This window comes from Lacerta agilis, chromosome 6 (genome assembly GCF_009819535.1).
Source record: "Lacerta agilis isolate rLacAgi1 chromosome 6, rLacAgi1.pri, whole genome shotgun sequence".
NCBI classification, from domain to species: Eukaryota; Metazoa; Chordata; class Lepidosauria; order Squamata; family Lacertidae; genus Lacerta; species Lacerta agilis.
The window spans coordinates 39231350-39245853 of NC_046317.1; the positions used below are offsets into that span (position 1 = coordinate 39231350).

Sequence of the window (14504 nt, forward strand, 5' to 3'; positions counted from 1 at the left end):
CTAATCTCTATGGAGACCTCTAAATCCATATAACATTATTGAATGCAAATGTTTGCTTTGGCACAGTTATTTAACAGTTGTGTGTGTAAATTTAGCATTTTCTCTAGTATTTTCTCTAGTGGCTCAAAGCGTAACCCCCCCCCCCCCCGAGTATTTTATCCTCTAAAGTTTCTACCAAGACTTGGTCCCTCCTAAATTTCATGTCAGTTTGATGTCTTGATACTTCTTTTTGGAAAATTTCATTTTAGGGATATATATATATATATATATATATATATATATATATATATATATATATATATATATACACACAGAGAGAGAGAGAGAGAGAGAGAGAGAGAGAGAGAGAATTAATTTAGTTCATAATGTGTTTTGGTGTGAAAACGGATTATTTTCATTTTGACTTCTGGACCATTCTGCCCACTAACATCTGCAAATGAACACCTCTCTTAACATGCTATCTTGGTTCCTCCAGTCTTTGTCCTAAAAGTGAGTTTCTGGAACAATTTATGGAAATACAGGATTTTATACAAGAGCTGTTATTTTTAAAACACTTGGTAAACACCACTGAAGACAGTGGAATTTTCTTTCAAGTAAAGATGCATAGGATTGTACTGTAAGACATTACCTATTTTGGATTCTGCACATGGGGGTGATTTTACCATTCATCTGAAAGTACAAAAAAGGCCACCACTGGTATTTCAGAGCCTTGCCTTCCTTCTGTATCCAACTTAGTACAAGTAAAGAACACACAGAGATTCACAGCTTGGATAATTGCATTGACAGTTAGGTTTTAGGCTCTCTAAGAAATAAACCTTTAATTTTTAAAAATTAATTACTTTTTATGTATCAGCCATCAGCCATTTGATTTATGGCTTCATAATATCTCCATGTTAATCTTTCAAAACTGATTATCAGTTCCATCTGCTTTCTGCTTCCTTGACAGCTTCCTTTGCCTTGAATTCAGTTGTTGACATCCATGTCATAGTTTGACATTCATTGTACCAAACTCTAATTCTAAAAAATATTTACAGTATAGTAAAAAGGAAAGGAAAGAAGTATCATTGGCACATGTGCATTTAATGATGTTCATTGTACTAAGTGGAACCAGCATGCATATTGGCATAAAAGAAGTTCAGCTGTAGTTGTGAGCTCTGTATTTTTTGGTAATAGCCAAAAGAAACAGAGTAATGAAGCTAGCAGCAGTGGAATACAACAAATTGTCACAATTTTGTTGCAGTTTTGATTGTTGTCTGTTATGGAGAATGGTGACAAGCATAACCATATACAGAATAGCCTATCTCCTTCAGGTCTACAGTATCTTTTTGAGGTGGAGCAGCCTGACTTGCACACAAAATTATCTACATCTAGATCAGTGTTTTTCAACCTTTTTTGGGCAAAGGCACACTTGTTTCATGAAAAAATCACGAGGCACACCACCATTAGAAAATGTTTAAAAAAATTAACTCTGTGCCTATATTGACTATATATAAAGTAATTCTCTTGAATTTTTCAATTTTTCCCACGGCACACCAGGCAACATCTCGCGGCACACTAGTGTGCCACGGAACAGTGGTTGAAAAACACTGATCTAGATGTGCCACAGACCTGTGATGTTTGCTGTGTTTTTTTTTTTTAAGATATACTGCCATGTGTGTTTAGTGACCTTTCCATAATGAAGCCCTGATTTGTTTGCCAAGTACTTGCAGTTAGTGATGCCAATTAATGGCAGCAGTGAGATGGTGGGCAATAAGAGACCACCACTGACCACTGCCTCCACATGATTGCTCCAGTTTCCAGTGCTTGCACCTTTGCCATGCAATGCCTGAATTACTTTGTCGTGAAGTGATGCACATCTGAAAAGTGTGTAACCAACATGAAAAGTTTGGAAAGCTCTGCTTTTCAGTTTCTGAATCTTGGAGGCTATCAGTATATTTTTGCCTTTGGAGCACCCCCCCCCCCACGGCAATATGCATTTATTCCTGGTTGCAGCTTGTAGTTAGTGAGGACAGAACTTAAACCACAAGCCAGGGTTGGAATGACACCCTGAGTGGCTGAGCCAAAACCTGGCTTAGCTCACAGTGGTGCAGGAGTGAAAAAAGTTGGGGGAGGAGCAAAGCAGTTGTGACGTCCTCTCTGGGAGGTGCCACACACTTGTGCAGTCCCCATAAGCCTTGGTTTAGCTTACTATGACATGTTACCTGGCCAGTGCTTCCATCCTAATTTTAGAATCCAGGAGTTCAGCGATATGAACAGAGCTCTGTTACTGCTCCAATTATACAGCTGCCATATTGTTTCCAGTCACTCAGCTGCAGTTAACGAACAGCTCCTTTTCCTGCCAGTGTGTTTATTCTAGTAAGAGAACGATTGCAGACTTGTTCCATTAGAAGTAACATGCAAGTCTTGTCCCTACCATTCTTTGGCAATCATTTCAAAGCCAAAACGTTGTCTTCTCTCTTCTGCTCAATGTTAGAATCTGTTCAGAAGGGCAACATGACAACAGAAAATAGTTTTCTACTTACTTCCCTCAACTTTCCTTTTATCATCTGATTTGAAAATAGGGGGAGCCATTGTGGTCACTTCCAGATGTTGTTGGACGCCAGTTCCCATCAGCCCTAGAAAATATGACCCATGGTCAGGGGAGATGGGATCTGTAGTCCAACAAATTGCTGGAGGGTCACAGGTTCCTCACCCCTGTTTTGATGTTTCCCCTCCCCACTTTCACCTTCTGAACTCGTGGACCTACTGCTTGTTTCACAGCCACCATAAAGACTCCGCCCATGTGATTTTTCTGCAGGATATGTGATACTCACCTGTGATCCCTATTCTGTTCTTTTGGTTCTGCAATACGACAGACAACTCATGCACACCCAGTTCCAGATCTTTTATTAGGGTTCAGTTGGGGTCTGTATTTGAACTGTCATTCAAATATTCAAGTGGTTTAAAAAAAAAAAAAGATGGGAGGTACAGGCAATCCTTACTTTGCGCAGGGGTTACATTCTGGACCCCCGCATGCATTGACGGGGCCCAAGTAAAGCACCCCACATCTCTACCATTCACTCTTTTTGTGACATTTTGGTAATGTTTTAGGGTCACTTCTGGGTTCGGCGCCATGTGTGCATGCACAATTGTGTGTTAATTGGATGCATGTAAATTGGTTGTTGCCTGTACAGTACTTAGTTTTTTTTTAAAAAAAATTTTTTAACTAGTTAAATTGGAGGTGCTTCATCCTTAAAACAATACTAGGATTTGGATTCAGACCAACACCAGCTGAGTTTTACTTTTGCAAGGGGGCTTTCCCCCCTTCTCTCCTCTGAGACCTCCTGTGCAAGGTATCCATGCACATTTTCCACCAAGCCGACTTTACACTGCAGGTCTGCACTCCAACCCAGTCAGGAGTAGCTTTTACTGGATACAGGAGAGAGAGAACATTCCATTGTGTGTGCCACTCTGGATCTAGATATTTGTAAATATACGCTGAGAGTCATTTATTTTTTAATTCTTTAATTTTTAAAAAGTATCATCCATCTTTCCAGAAAAAATGCCCATGGTTGTGTACAATAAAATGTATGAAGCCAAATTCAATAAAAGCATAAATATTCAGCAGCAGAGAACAGGAATGCACACCAGCTCACAGCCACAGTGCCAGCCTGAAGAGGAAAGTTTTCACATGCCAAAAGTTAAAGCCAAGCTAGCAGCCAAACTATGAATAACCACTCATTTCTGGGCACACCAATTTAAGGATATTGACAAGCTGGAACATGTGCAGAGGAGAGCAACCAAGATGATCAAGGGTCTGGAAACAAAGCCTTATGAGGAGAGGTTGAGGGAATGGGGCATGTTTAGCATGGTAAAGAGGCCTGTCACATGGAGGATTGAGCAAGGTAGTTTTCTCCTGACCTGGAGGGTAGGACCCGCACCAACAAATTCATGTTACAAGAAAGATTCTAACTAAACAGCAGGAAGAACTTTTGACAGTAAGAGCTGACAGTGAAATAGACTTCCATGAGAGGTGGTGAATTCTCCTTCCCTGGAGGTTTTTAAGTAGAGGCTGTACGGCCATCTGTCATGTATGATCTAGTTGAGATTCTTGCATTGCAGGGGGTTGGACTAGATAACCCTTGGGGTCCCTTCCACCTCTACAATTCTATGATTCTAGAATAACTTCTGCCCAATCCAAAATCACATTTCCTATAGCAAAACGTAACCACTGAATTGTATTAGTCCCACTCCTATCCTTCACTTTGTGAAACTGGACACTACAACTTGCTCAGCCAGGAACCTTTTGATGGGTGAACAAGTGTTGCATCCCAGTGGGAAATCGCCCAAGCTGTCACTTGTTCTCCCCGTCTCTCCAGCTCATTCTGTGAGAGCAGACAACCCACAGGAATAGTTTTAGCAGGAATAGTCCCCCCCCTTCTCAGCTGTTTTTGATACAGTAAACAACTCATTGCCTATTAAGATGGTTAGCTTTTATTAAAAAGTATTGAGGATGTGTAACTCTGTTTGCAATTTCATGAAATACTGTACACAAAATCTCAGTAGTTATCAACCAATTTAATTGAATGGATCCAAGGTTTAGATATATATTATTTGAGATGGTTCAATATTTTTACATGTTTTATAACTGTAACGGTTTTACTTGTTTTTAGAATTGTATTTTCTATTGTTGTAACCTGCCCAAAGGTAAAGGTAAAGGTACCCCTGACCATTAGGTCCAGTTGTGGACGACTCTGGGGTTGCGGCACTCATCTCACTCTATAGGCCGAGGGAAGAAGCTGGCGTTTGTCCGCAGACAGCTTCCGGGTCATGTGGCCAGCATAACTAAGCTGCTTCTGGTGAACCAGAGCAGCACACGGAAATGGCGTTATTCAAATGAAATCTAGATATATGTGCATATATATACTTTCCCAAAATTAAGAAGATGGTAGAATATGTCTAACTGTTGCAGGATTTTATTGGGTGTTACTAAGCAGGTTATTCAGCTAGTTTTCGCTAACGGTTCTAAATTCTTGAGTTTGTCAGTCATCAGTCCTGCATTACTTTAAGTCAAATGTGTCTTAGAGCTGCAAAGATTAAGATATTTTTGCTGTCTTAATTTCCTCTTGTTTCCAGTGACATTGAGATCACCATTAACAGCAAGCAAAAATCTGCAAAATTGTTGTCACCCCACTTTTGGATCTACAAAAATGGTGTAATTTTCCAAATTGTAGACATGACTTCATTTTGACATTCTTTCCTCACTCTTGCACACAGTGACTATATAAACAAGCATTTGGTGGATTTTTGAAGGAATGACTAAAATTGTCATCAAAATGTTGTTTGGTTTTTAGCTCTTATAAATTCTTGTGCTGAGCTTCTCCAGCAGTTCTTCATACATTAATCCAGAGCTCATGTTCAGTTTCAGTATTCTCTGAAATACTAATGCCTTTCCTTAAAATGAGTCCCTGATGCAAATCCTCCCAGTTTTCATTCTGACATACTTTGTGTATCCAGTCCTCTGTCAGAATTATGCCATTGTTTAGGGAATGCAGAAAAGCACCAATGTGAAACTTTGTTAAAGCAATGATTCTAAAATCGATTATTTAAACCATTGTGTGTTTTTCAAGATCATGTCTTGAATTGCCTTGATTTAAATCAACCCCCATTGGCAAGTGGTCCTGAACCAGGGCCAACTGAATTAAATGGTAGCACCCACACCAGCATTCCACCTTTTCTGGATTGCTGGCATGCTGCCATTGGTTTCTACCATGTGTTTTAACTGACCATGGTATCTAGCATGAGGTTCAGTCAAGCCACTCCACATGAGAAGCAATTTTGACAATTTCTGGACCTCAGTCACATGGAAGAAAGTTTTTGCAGAATCCAAAATCCTGCCATAAATCATGCAACAGCTGGGGACAAAGCTAAGAAGAGTTGAATTTTTGAATTGTCACCATAAAAATGTAGGACCCCCCCCCCACCAGCTGATCCAGCCTTTTCCTGATATACTGTAGATATTCAGTGATAGGCAAGGTTTCACATATTGAACGCCTGCCTTTTCAGCACAGGAGTCCTAAAAAAGCACTGAGACATATCACTAACCAAACCAGCTTTCGCCAGCCTGGTACCCTCTGATGTTTTGGATTTCAGCTCACTTCATCCCTGACCAATGGCCACACTGGCTTGGGCTGATGTGAGTTGTACTGCAAAGCACCTGGTGGGCACCAGGTTGGGGGGATGCTCATGCAGAAGTAATTTTACAGTCGCCCTGGGTATTTTTTTTTTTAAAAAAAAACCCTTTCTACAAATGGATAAATTCAATTGAATAAAAATAAGTGATACTTAAAGTCTTGTTCTGAAAGGACACTGCAGTACAAGTTGCCAGTAAAAATGTTATTTTCTTTAGACGTGTCATAGGTGCATTTTGTATGATGTCTCAAAGCAGCAAGAATAAGCAAATGACCTAGTTTGGCAGACACCACAAAAGCCACAAAAGCTCTGGGGATAGTTTAGTATGTTAGGCAAATATTTCAAACATATCTTTGTTTTGAGTATGAGTCACTGCAGTTTTATGTGTCATTAAAGCTATTTGTTCATTGTTCTTAATTAGGTAAAGTTCTAAAGCACTGCAGCAAACTCTTGTCGAATCATCACCCTTTCCATTCAGCCTTATCTCGTTGTGAAGCCCCAGTGGGTGTTTTTATCAGAAACAACAGGACCTCTGTACAACACAGTATCCACTATGAATGAGAAACTGAAACATCCTTGGGAAGTTGGAGTTATCGCTATAGAGATTAGTGTCAGACTGCAACCCAGCATGGCCTTTTGGAGACAAACCGCACATTTATGTGAAAATGCATGTAATAAAGCTCTCATTAGCATGCAGCTACTCACACAGTGGGACTTCCCTTCCTGTACTCCTTCCTGCAACCTCCCATGCCCCTGCAATTCTGCTCTGGAACAGGCTGGGGGGTGAGGGATGATGCGGGATGGCAGCAGTGGGAGGGGTAATCTGTTCTGCAAACAGTATGGCAGATGGACATTACTGGATATCACCCAGTGTTTTTAAATATGAAAAGCAGACCTGGGAAGCTGCAATTTTGAGTGAAAGAGCAATAGCATGATATTTAACCCTTTCCAGTGGTTTATTTTTCTCCTTGCAATCCCCCATTCCCTGGCAACTCAATTAGTAATTACCCAAATTGTGTTTTGAGTGGGGAAAGACCCAAGAACCAATCTTTTCTCAAAACAAGTCTCTGAAGGGTGCTTTTCATTTTTTAAAAATGAAGCTTTGTTACATACCGGTATATATTAAAATGTAACATATAGTTTGTACTTTTGTAGTCCCGGGTACTATTGATTGTGAATGAATGACACACATTTGAATGGCTAGGTTTATACACAATAGAATTGGGAGCACAGTCCTCACACTATGTTTGCTGCAGGGAAACCTGGCTATTTAACCTATCGTTCACCATTCATGATAGATAACATCATACAGTCAAAACCCGGCTGTCAAATGTAATCCGTTCTGAAAGACTGTTCGACTTCCGAAATGTTCGACAACCGAGCATCAAAGGTGGTTGGCAAAGTCAATGGAGAAAAAAAGAAGAAAACTCTGGGTTTTTGGCATTCGGAAGCCGAAATGTTCCAAAATGGAGCCGTTCGGGAACTGAGGTTTGACTGTACAAGTATTTGTATTCTTTTGCCCAGGTCCAAAAGTCTGAATAAGCTTCTGTGACTTGCAAGAAACACGTGTGCCTTTTGTGTATAGGCTTGCTTAGGCATGTGCCTTTATTAGGTCTGCAGCCTAGAACCAATTAATTGGTTCTGGCATGTGAGGGGATGCCATTTGTTGGAGGATAAGGCTACCAGTGGCTATTAGCTATGATGACACTATGTTCTGCCTCCGTAGTCATAGGTGATATGCCTCTGAAGATCACTTGCTGGAAACCACAGTAGGGGAAAGGTGTTCTTGTGCCCTGGTCCTGCTTGCAGGTTTCCCACAGACATCTGGGTAACCACTGTGAGAACAGGATGCTGGACTAGATGGGTCATTGGCCTGATCTACACTCTTCCTTTGTGCCATTATTCATTTCTAGGATGACACTAGCTCCAACAAAATTTATACAATTAGTTCATTATCTGTGGCACTAATTCTTGCTCACCAGAGTGATAGAAAATAGTGAAGTCAGAGTCTGAAATTTATACTGAAAGTGTAAAGCCATAGCTTTCTTGTAGTATTTTAATTAACATTTGGAAGAAAAGTGTGTGTGTGTGTGTGTGTGTGTGTTTAACCTAGAGTTATACCTGGAGACATTAACCTCCTGTGACATTAGTCTGGAAAGTAAGGAACAGTTTTATTTTGTTAGATTAACTGTCTGTAAACTAAGACTAGTTCATAATGTAAATTTTGGAATTATTGTGATTGTATTGAAAGTATGCAGATGTTATAGGGGTAGGCAGCATGGTGCCTTCCAGATGCTTTGAACTACTATGGTATTGGTAGTTCAAGTATAAAATATGAAATATATTTTCTTTATGCATGTAGTTCAGCTGTTGTAAATAGTTCAGTTCAAGCCTTTGGTTTCTGTGTCATGGTATCATTGTAAAAGTGCTGAAATGGTTGCTAATTAATTTCAGAATTGTATTGCCCAAGCAATGAAAGAGTGCAGCTATGCAAGATGTACACCCACAGGGTTTTTCCTGAAGCAATTTCTGGTACTAAACCCATCCCATATGTGAAAAACAGTTTAGCACTTTGATGTTGGGTGAGATACTTGGGAGAGGGAGAGAAATCTGATGGGTTACAAAATGTAACCACTCTACCACCATTTTAATTGAGAAAAATGTACCCATGTAGTACTTCCATAGCTTTGGGTGACCAAAGCTTTGAGAGCCAGTGTGGTGTAGTGGTTAAGAGCGGTAGACTCGTTATCTGGGGAACCGGGTTCGCGTCTCCACTCCTCCACATGCAGCTGCTGGGTGCCCTTGGGCTAGTCACACTTCTCTGAAGTCTCTCAGCCCCACTCACCTCACAGAGTGTTTGTTGTGGGGGAGGAAGGGAAAGGAGAATGTTAGCCGCTTTGAGACTCCTTCGGGTAGTGAAAAGCGGGATATCAAATCCAAACTCTTCTTCTTCTTCTTCTTTATGGGAAAGTGGAAACCAAAACAACTTACAAAACGGTGGCTCCCATTCTATGTATGCTTACCTGGGAGTGAGCTCTGTTGAAACAGTGGGACTTCCAAGTAAATATGTGCATTAAAAATACCATGGCATTGACAAGCTACCAAGGAATTTACAGATTTCACTGCCTCAAACAGGTAATCTCCCTAAGGCTACATGCATCAAAGAGGAATTGTGGCTATTTCATTGGGCAGGATCCAGTGTTAAGCATATGTGTCCAGACTAGCAGATGTTGCATGTCGATATCCCGACCCCTCCCGTGAATAAATAAGACACAAGACACCGTATATAAGGTTAAATGGAGAATAAAAGGCCACAACTTTATTGGTTCCGGATGTTGAGCGGTATTGGCTTTAGGCATTGGATCTAACTAGACTATATCCGACTCCAGTACGACGTGCTGGCAGTCCAGGAAGGGATAACCACTGTTGGGTGAGCCCTTGCTGCTGCACATCAGCTAAGGACTCACCCTGTGATCACCGATCTGGGGCGTGCCTTAGGCCCTCACCACCCACGGCTCCGGACACGGACACGCCCCCCCAGACTTCTTTACGAAGTACCCTTCAGCACTTGGGGGGAGGTGTTGGCCCATCCTCCCCCCCACCTCCTAACCTTCCTGACCTTATCCAATGCCTAACCGCCAAACCAAAGTTGTGACGAGTTGCTACGAGGTAGGCGAAAACCACAAGGCGGAGCCAATTTGCCAGGTGGAAAAATTCCTACCAGGCCCCTCAACAGCGACCAACCGTGGACCATAGCAAGGTCAAGGAAAACCTAACCTAAAGGGAGGGTGGGAAGGGAAAGCAGGAACAAACGGGAGCCCAGGAAAAGAGGGCGAGCTCTGGCTGCGAGCCCACTTAAGTGCAGTGGGCACGCCCTAGCCGGGTGCACTGGTTGGTCAGCCAGCTGGGCACCGCACCCAGAGCTCACCCAATAGCGCCAGGGGATGCAAGCATCCTCTGTGCACGTGGAGGGCTCGTGCTAACTGCAACCCCCCCTCCTTTCTAAGGGTGGAAGGGGCTTTCTCTTCTCCTGCCTAATGGCAGCTCCTCCTACAATATATCTAGCTGGATGAGGTGGGCTGAGGTGTGGGAAACTGTGTGGGAAGTGAGGATCCTTGAAAACCATGGCAAGCTTCTATGAGGAGCTCATCTTCCTTAGCATTCAGTGCTACTCATTCAGCCCACTCAAGGCAAGGAAGTCAACTTTGACCAGCCTTGCTGTGCACATTTAACTCTTTTTAAAAACTATTTTGATAAGGAGTAGGCTTTCTTTTTTTTTAATTAAAGATTTTCTTGATTTACAAAAGTGTGTGCAATGTCTCTCTCGTATTTTTTCCATGTAACATTTTTACAAATCAGTTTTGGTTGTTGAGACATTAGGGAGAGAGGGGGGAAAGAGGTGGGTGGGATGGTGGGATGGGTGAGGTCGGGTGACTATGTTTCTATTTTCCTTAATATATGTAGGGTTTTGGTGTCAGCGTTGTTTGTGTAGGTTCTCTGTTGTTCGCTTGTGTTTCTTTGGTGGTGAGAGAGGTCAGGGTTGGCGTAGTGTGTGATTGTTCATTTGTGGTTGGCTGTGGTGGTCTCTGGTTTCCTGTGTGAGTGGGGTGGGTGTGTGTTTTTGAGCAGGTTAGCCATATTGATTTGTATGCCGTCGGTAGATTTTTGTCATTGTCTTGTTGGGCTGTGTGTGTGATGAAGGGGAAAGGAGTATGCTTTCTGAGATAGATATATATTTATTGTGATTTTTCAAAAGACATTTAGGGTCACTGTATTTCTCATACTCTGATAGTATAATGTTTTGAAACTGAAATGGATATGGCTATTAAAGCATTGCACATGGGCACATTTCCAGGACTTCTTGTATCCTTCAAGACTAGCATGTTATCCAGTTGAACTGTTTAAGAGGCTACAATTCAAACTCTAGATCAGGCATAGACAAACTCAGCCCTCCAGATGTTTTGGGACTACAACTCCCACCATCCCTAGCTAACAGGACCAGTGGTCATGAATGATGGGAGTTGTAGTCCCAAAACATCTGGAGGGCCGAGTTTGCCTATGCCTGCTCTAGATTGTGTGTGGCAAAGAAATAGCAATCTATGATTTTGATGCACACCTCATTAGAAGCCAACTCATATACACTAACATATAATAATTCAAAGGTCAGGCAGCTGGCATATTAGAAAGAGCGTTTCTGAAGGCCATCTATTCTTATAGTTTGTGCAATGAGACTGAAAATGGGTCAATGTTCAAGTTTAAAAGAAAATCAGTAAAAATAGAGGCTGCAATCTAGCACACAAGTGAGAGCTCTTAGTTCACACTCGTTTTAATTATTTCAGTTAAAGGCCGAAGGAGTGAAGCACAGTTACCGTATTTTCTGGCGTATAAGACGACTGGGCGTATAAGACGACCCCCAACTTTCCCAGTTAAAATATAGAGTTTGAGATATACTTGACCACAGATTCTCCACCCGGTGTATAAGACGACCCCCGACTTTTGAGAAGATTTCCCTGGATTAAAAAGTAGTCTTATACGCCAGAATATACAGTATGTATGCTACTTTTCAGTGTTGCATACATAACCTTTACATTCTTATTTTCCCCCATTTCACATTTAAAAAAAAGTAATGTGCTGCCCTTGTCTTACATAGTAGTTCTGCCAGGGATGGAGCCACAAGATCTGAATTCATTCTTGTTTCGCAAACACTTGCCTCAATATATTGCTTGGTAAGGACCTGGGTGGCTGAAAAAAAGCCGAATGCAACCTGGACCAGCAAGAATTTGGTATCCAATGTTTATGTTTCAGAAGAACATTTCAGGGCCTATGGTCAAAGTGCTACTTCCCATCCCCCCTCAACCTACAAGACTCCCCCAAAAGAAACAATAACTAAAAACAAAAACTGATGTTTCACCTCCTCTTGTCGTAAACGAAAAGGTTCTTAGGAATATTATCATTTATTCAGGTTCCAATATAAGGTGGTGGTAGGGAAAGCAACAATAAATGTCAGTGGTTAATTCCTTAGGAATTGGATCATGATTACTTTGAAATCCCCCCCCCCCCAATTCTCTCCTGATTTCTTGAGGCAGACTGCCAGTAGTAGGTGGATCATGCTGAGGGGAACAAGTAAGATACAGCACCACTCTTGTTGAGGAGCTCATCGTTATGTTTTTCTCTTCCACCTCTCCTTTCTTTAACAGTGAATGGTGCCTACAATCATTGTAATTTGATATCTGAGAAGAATAACTTGATGGATGTGGAGATGACAAATAGCTTGGGGCCCGTGTGTAGACAGAACCTGCTCATCCACTCAGGAAGCTCGCTTACCCGAGACCACCCGTTGCCTTGTGAAAGACTCCTACATGTTAGTCAGCTGAACTTGTCTCGCTCAGATGCAAGGTATCATTTTCAATTTTGACTGCCTTATGTGCTCTTATCATTTCAGAAGTTGTCACAGGTCTGAAAACTTCAGCAGTTACACACTATGCTATTTTGCCAACTTGAGTTATTAATCTTTCTATTTATTAAATGTCTGTACTGCCCTTCATCCAAGGATCACAGGGTGGTTTACAATATTAAAACACAAAAATACATAACATAGTAACAAACAACAACAAAAGTTTCAAAAGCCATAGATTGTTTAATTAGCTGAAGGCCTGGGAGAAAGACCGTTTACCGTAACTCTGATGGTGGTGACATTTGCAGCTTTTCCCGGATGAGAGTGGGAAGCAGTATCCCTGTGCAGCCCTCTGCTTTAGCCTTGGCTGGCTGGTGGATTGCCCTCCAATAATTAAAAAATAATAATGGGCCAATGTTTTCAAGCTACAACTTGAAGGAAGGTAGAAAATAATAAAACAATCCCCATAGCAGTATTTCCCATAGGAGGATATCGTAAGTTCCCATCTAGTCTCTCTCTCTCTCTCTCAAAAATAAAATAAAATAAAATAAAACAATCCCTTGACTTTTGTGCTTTTTTAAGGATAGGAAACTAAAAAAAACAACCATTTTTTATCCTACTTGTATAAAGTAACATTATTGTAAAGTCTGAATCTGGTACCCTTCTAAGAAGATGTCAATTATTGAGAGAAACATGCTATGAATTTTTATTTTTTAAAGGCAATCCATCAATTACTCTGCTTTTTTGCTGAACAATATTGACCTTTTTGAGAATCTAGAGAGGGGGAAAATACCTTTCAAAGTTGAAACTTTTATGTGAGATACTTTAATTCATAAATGCTCCATGTCTTGAACCATCTTATTCAAATTTCCATATACATGGCATGAGGAAACAAGGGCTCTTAACTTATTCATGGCAATTTAGCTGCTTTTGATTTTGTTATATATGTTTGTTAACTCCATCTTGACCCTGTTATGAATCCACATGGTACTTACTGCTAACAATCTGGTTTTATTCTTTCACTGAAGACAATTATGATGCAAAGATAATTGGGGTTGGAGCAAACAAAAGGAGGAAGAGAAGACCTTGCTTAGATCTTTTCAGGAGCTTTTTGAAATATCCATAATGAGGAAATGACAGATGCCTGTATACAGGGGATCATAGTACTCCCTTACGAAATATGAACTCCTTACAACTCTGTCTCAGGGAAGATTCCCAGAACAACACAGGATTATGTGCCATAGAACTTGAGAGAGCCGCTATTGTGATATAAAGCAGCAGGTGACTGGGGTAATTCCCTTTACTCCTAAAGCTTGGCTTGGGTGCTGTAGGCTTTGCCTTTTTCTCAGAAACTGGAAGAATGTAGAATGAATGCCAGTGTTTCTCAGGGGTTCCATGGTTTGTTTGTTTTCTTGCTTACTTTTGGCACTTCAGGTCCCACATAATTTTATGTTTCTGTAGATGTATTAAGAGCCCCTTGCTGTGATGTCATCCCACAATCTTGTGGTATTTTTAAAAGTTCACACACACACCCAACCAGCAATTAGCTTTGCAAATTTCTGACTGCTGATACATCACTAAGCTCCAGCCTTTCTAAACCTGGTGAGTACTGTAGATAGGATTCCTCCAAATGCTATATTTAATATAGCCCATTATTTTGTCAGTGGATTCTCTGTTCACTGGTAACTAGGAGATCATATATGCATTTTTTTTGGGGGGGGGGTTAGTTTTACAGTCTATTTTTCAGGGCCCAGCTTAATCTCTGATCCCCTCATCTTCATTCATACAGACACCCATGTGGATTCTAGATATTTTCTTAATTCAAATGACACTTTTGTGCAGTCCTACCACAGTCTCCCAGTGCTACACTCAGAGCATGACTTTGTAGGTAGGAACAGAACCACTGTAAAACAGTGTCCACATTGCAATTTCTCCTCTA

The 14504-nt window shown here is 41.1% G+C and overlaps 1 protein-coding gene across 4 annotated transcripts in view; it reads left to right on the forward strand.

Moving 5' to 3' along the window:
* Window positions 1–14504, forward strand: part of GLIS1 (GLIS family zinc finger 1) — a 178857-nt gene that overhangs the window by 59096 nt on the left and 105257 nt on the right. For all 4 annotated transcript variants that reach the window (XM_033152089.1, XM_033152091.1, XM_033152088.1 and 1 more), the window contains exon 3: window positions 12369–12567. In XM_033152089.1, the coding sequence (XP_033007980.1) occupies window positions 12369–12567 (199 nt within the window). The remainder of the gene's footprint in view (window positions 1–12368; window positions 12568–14504) is intronic.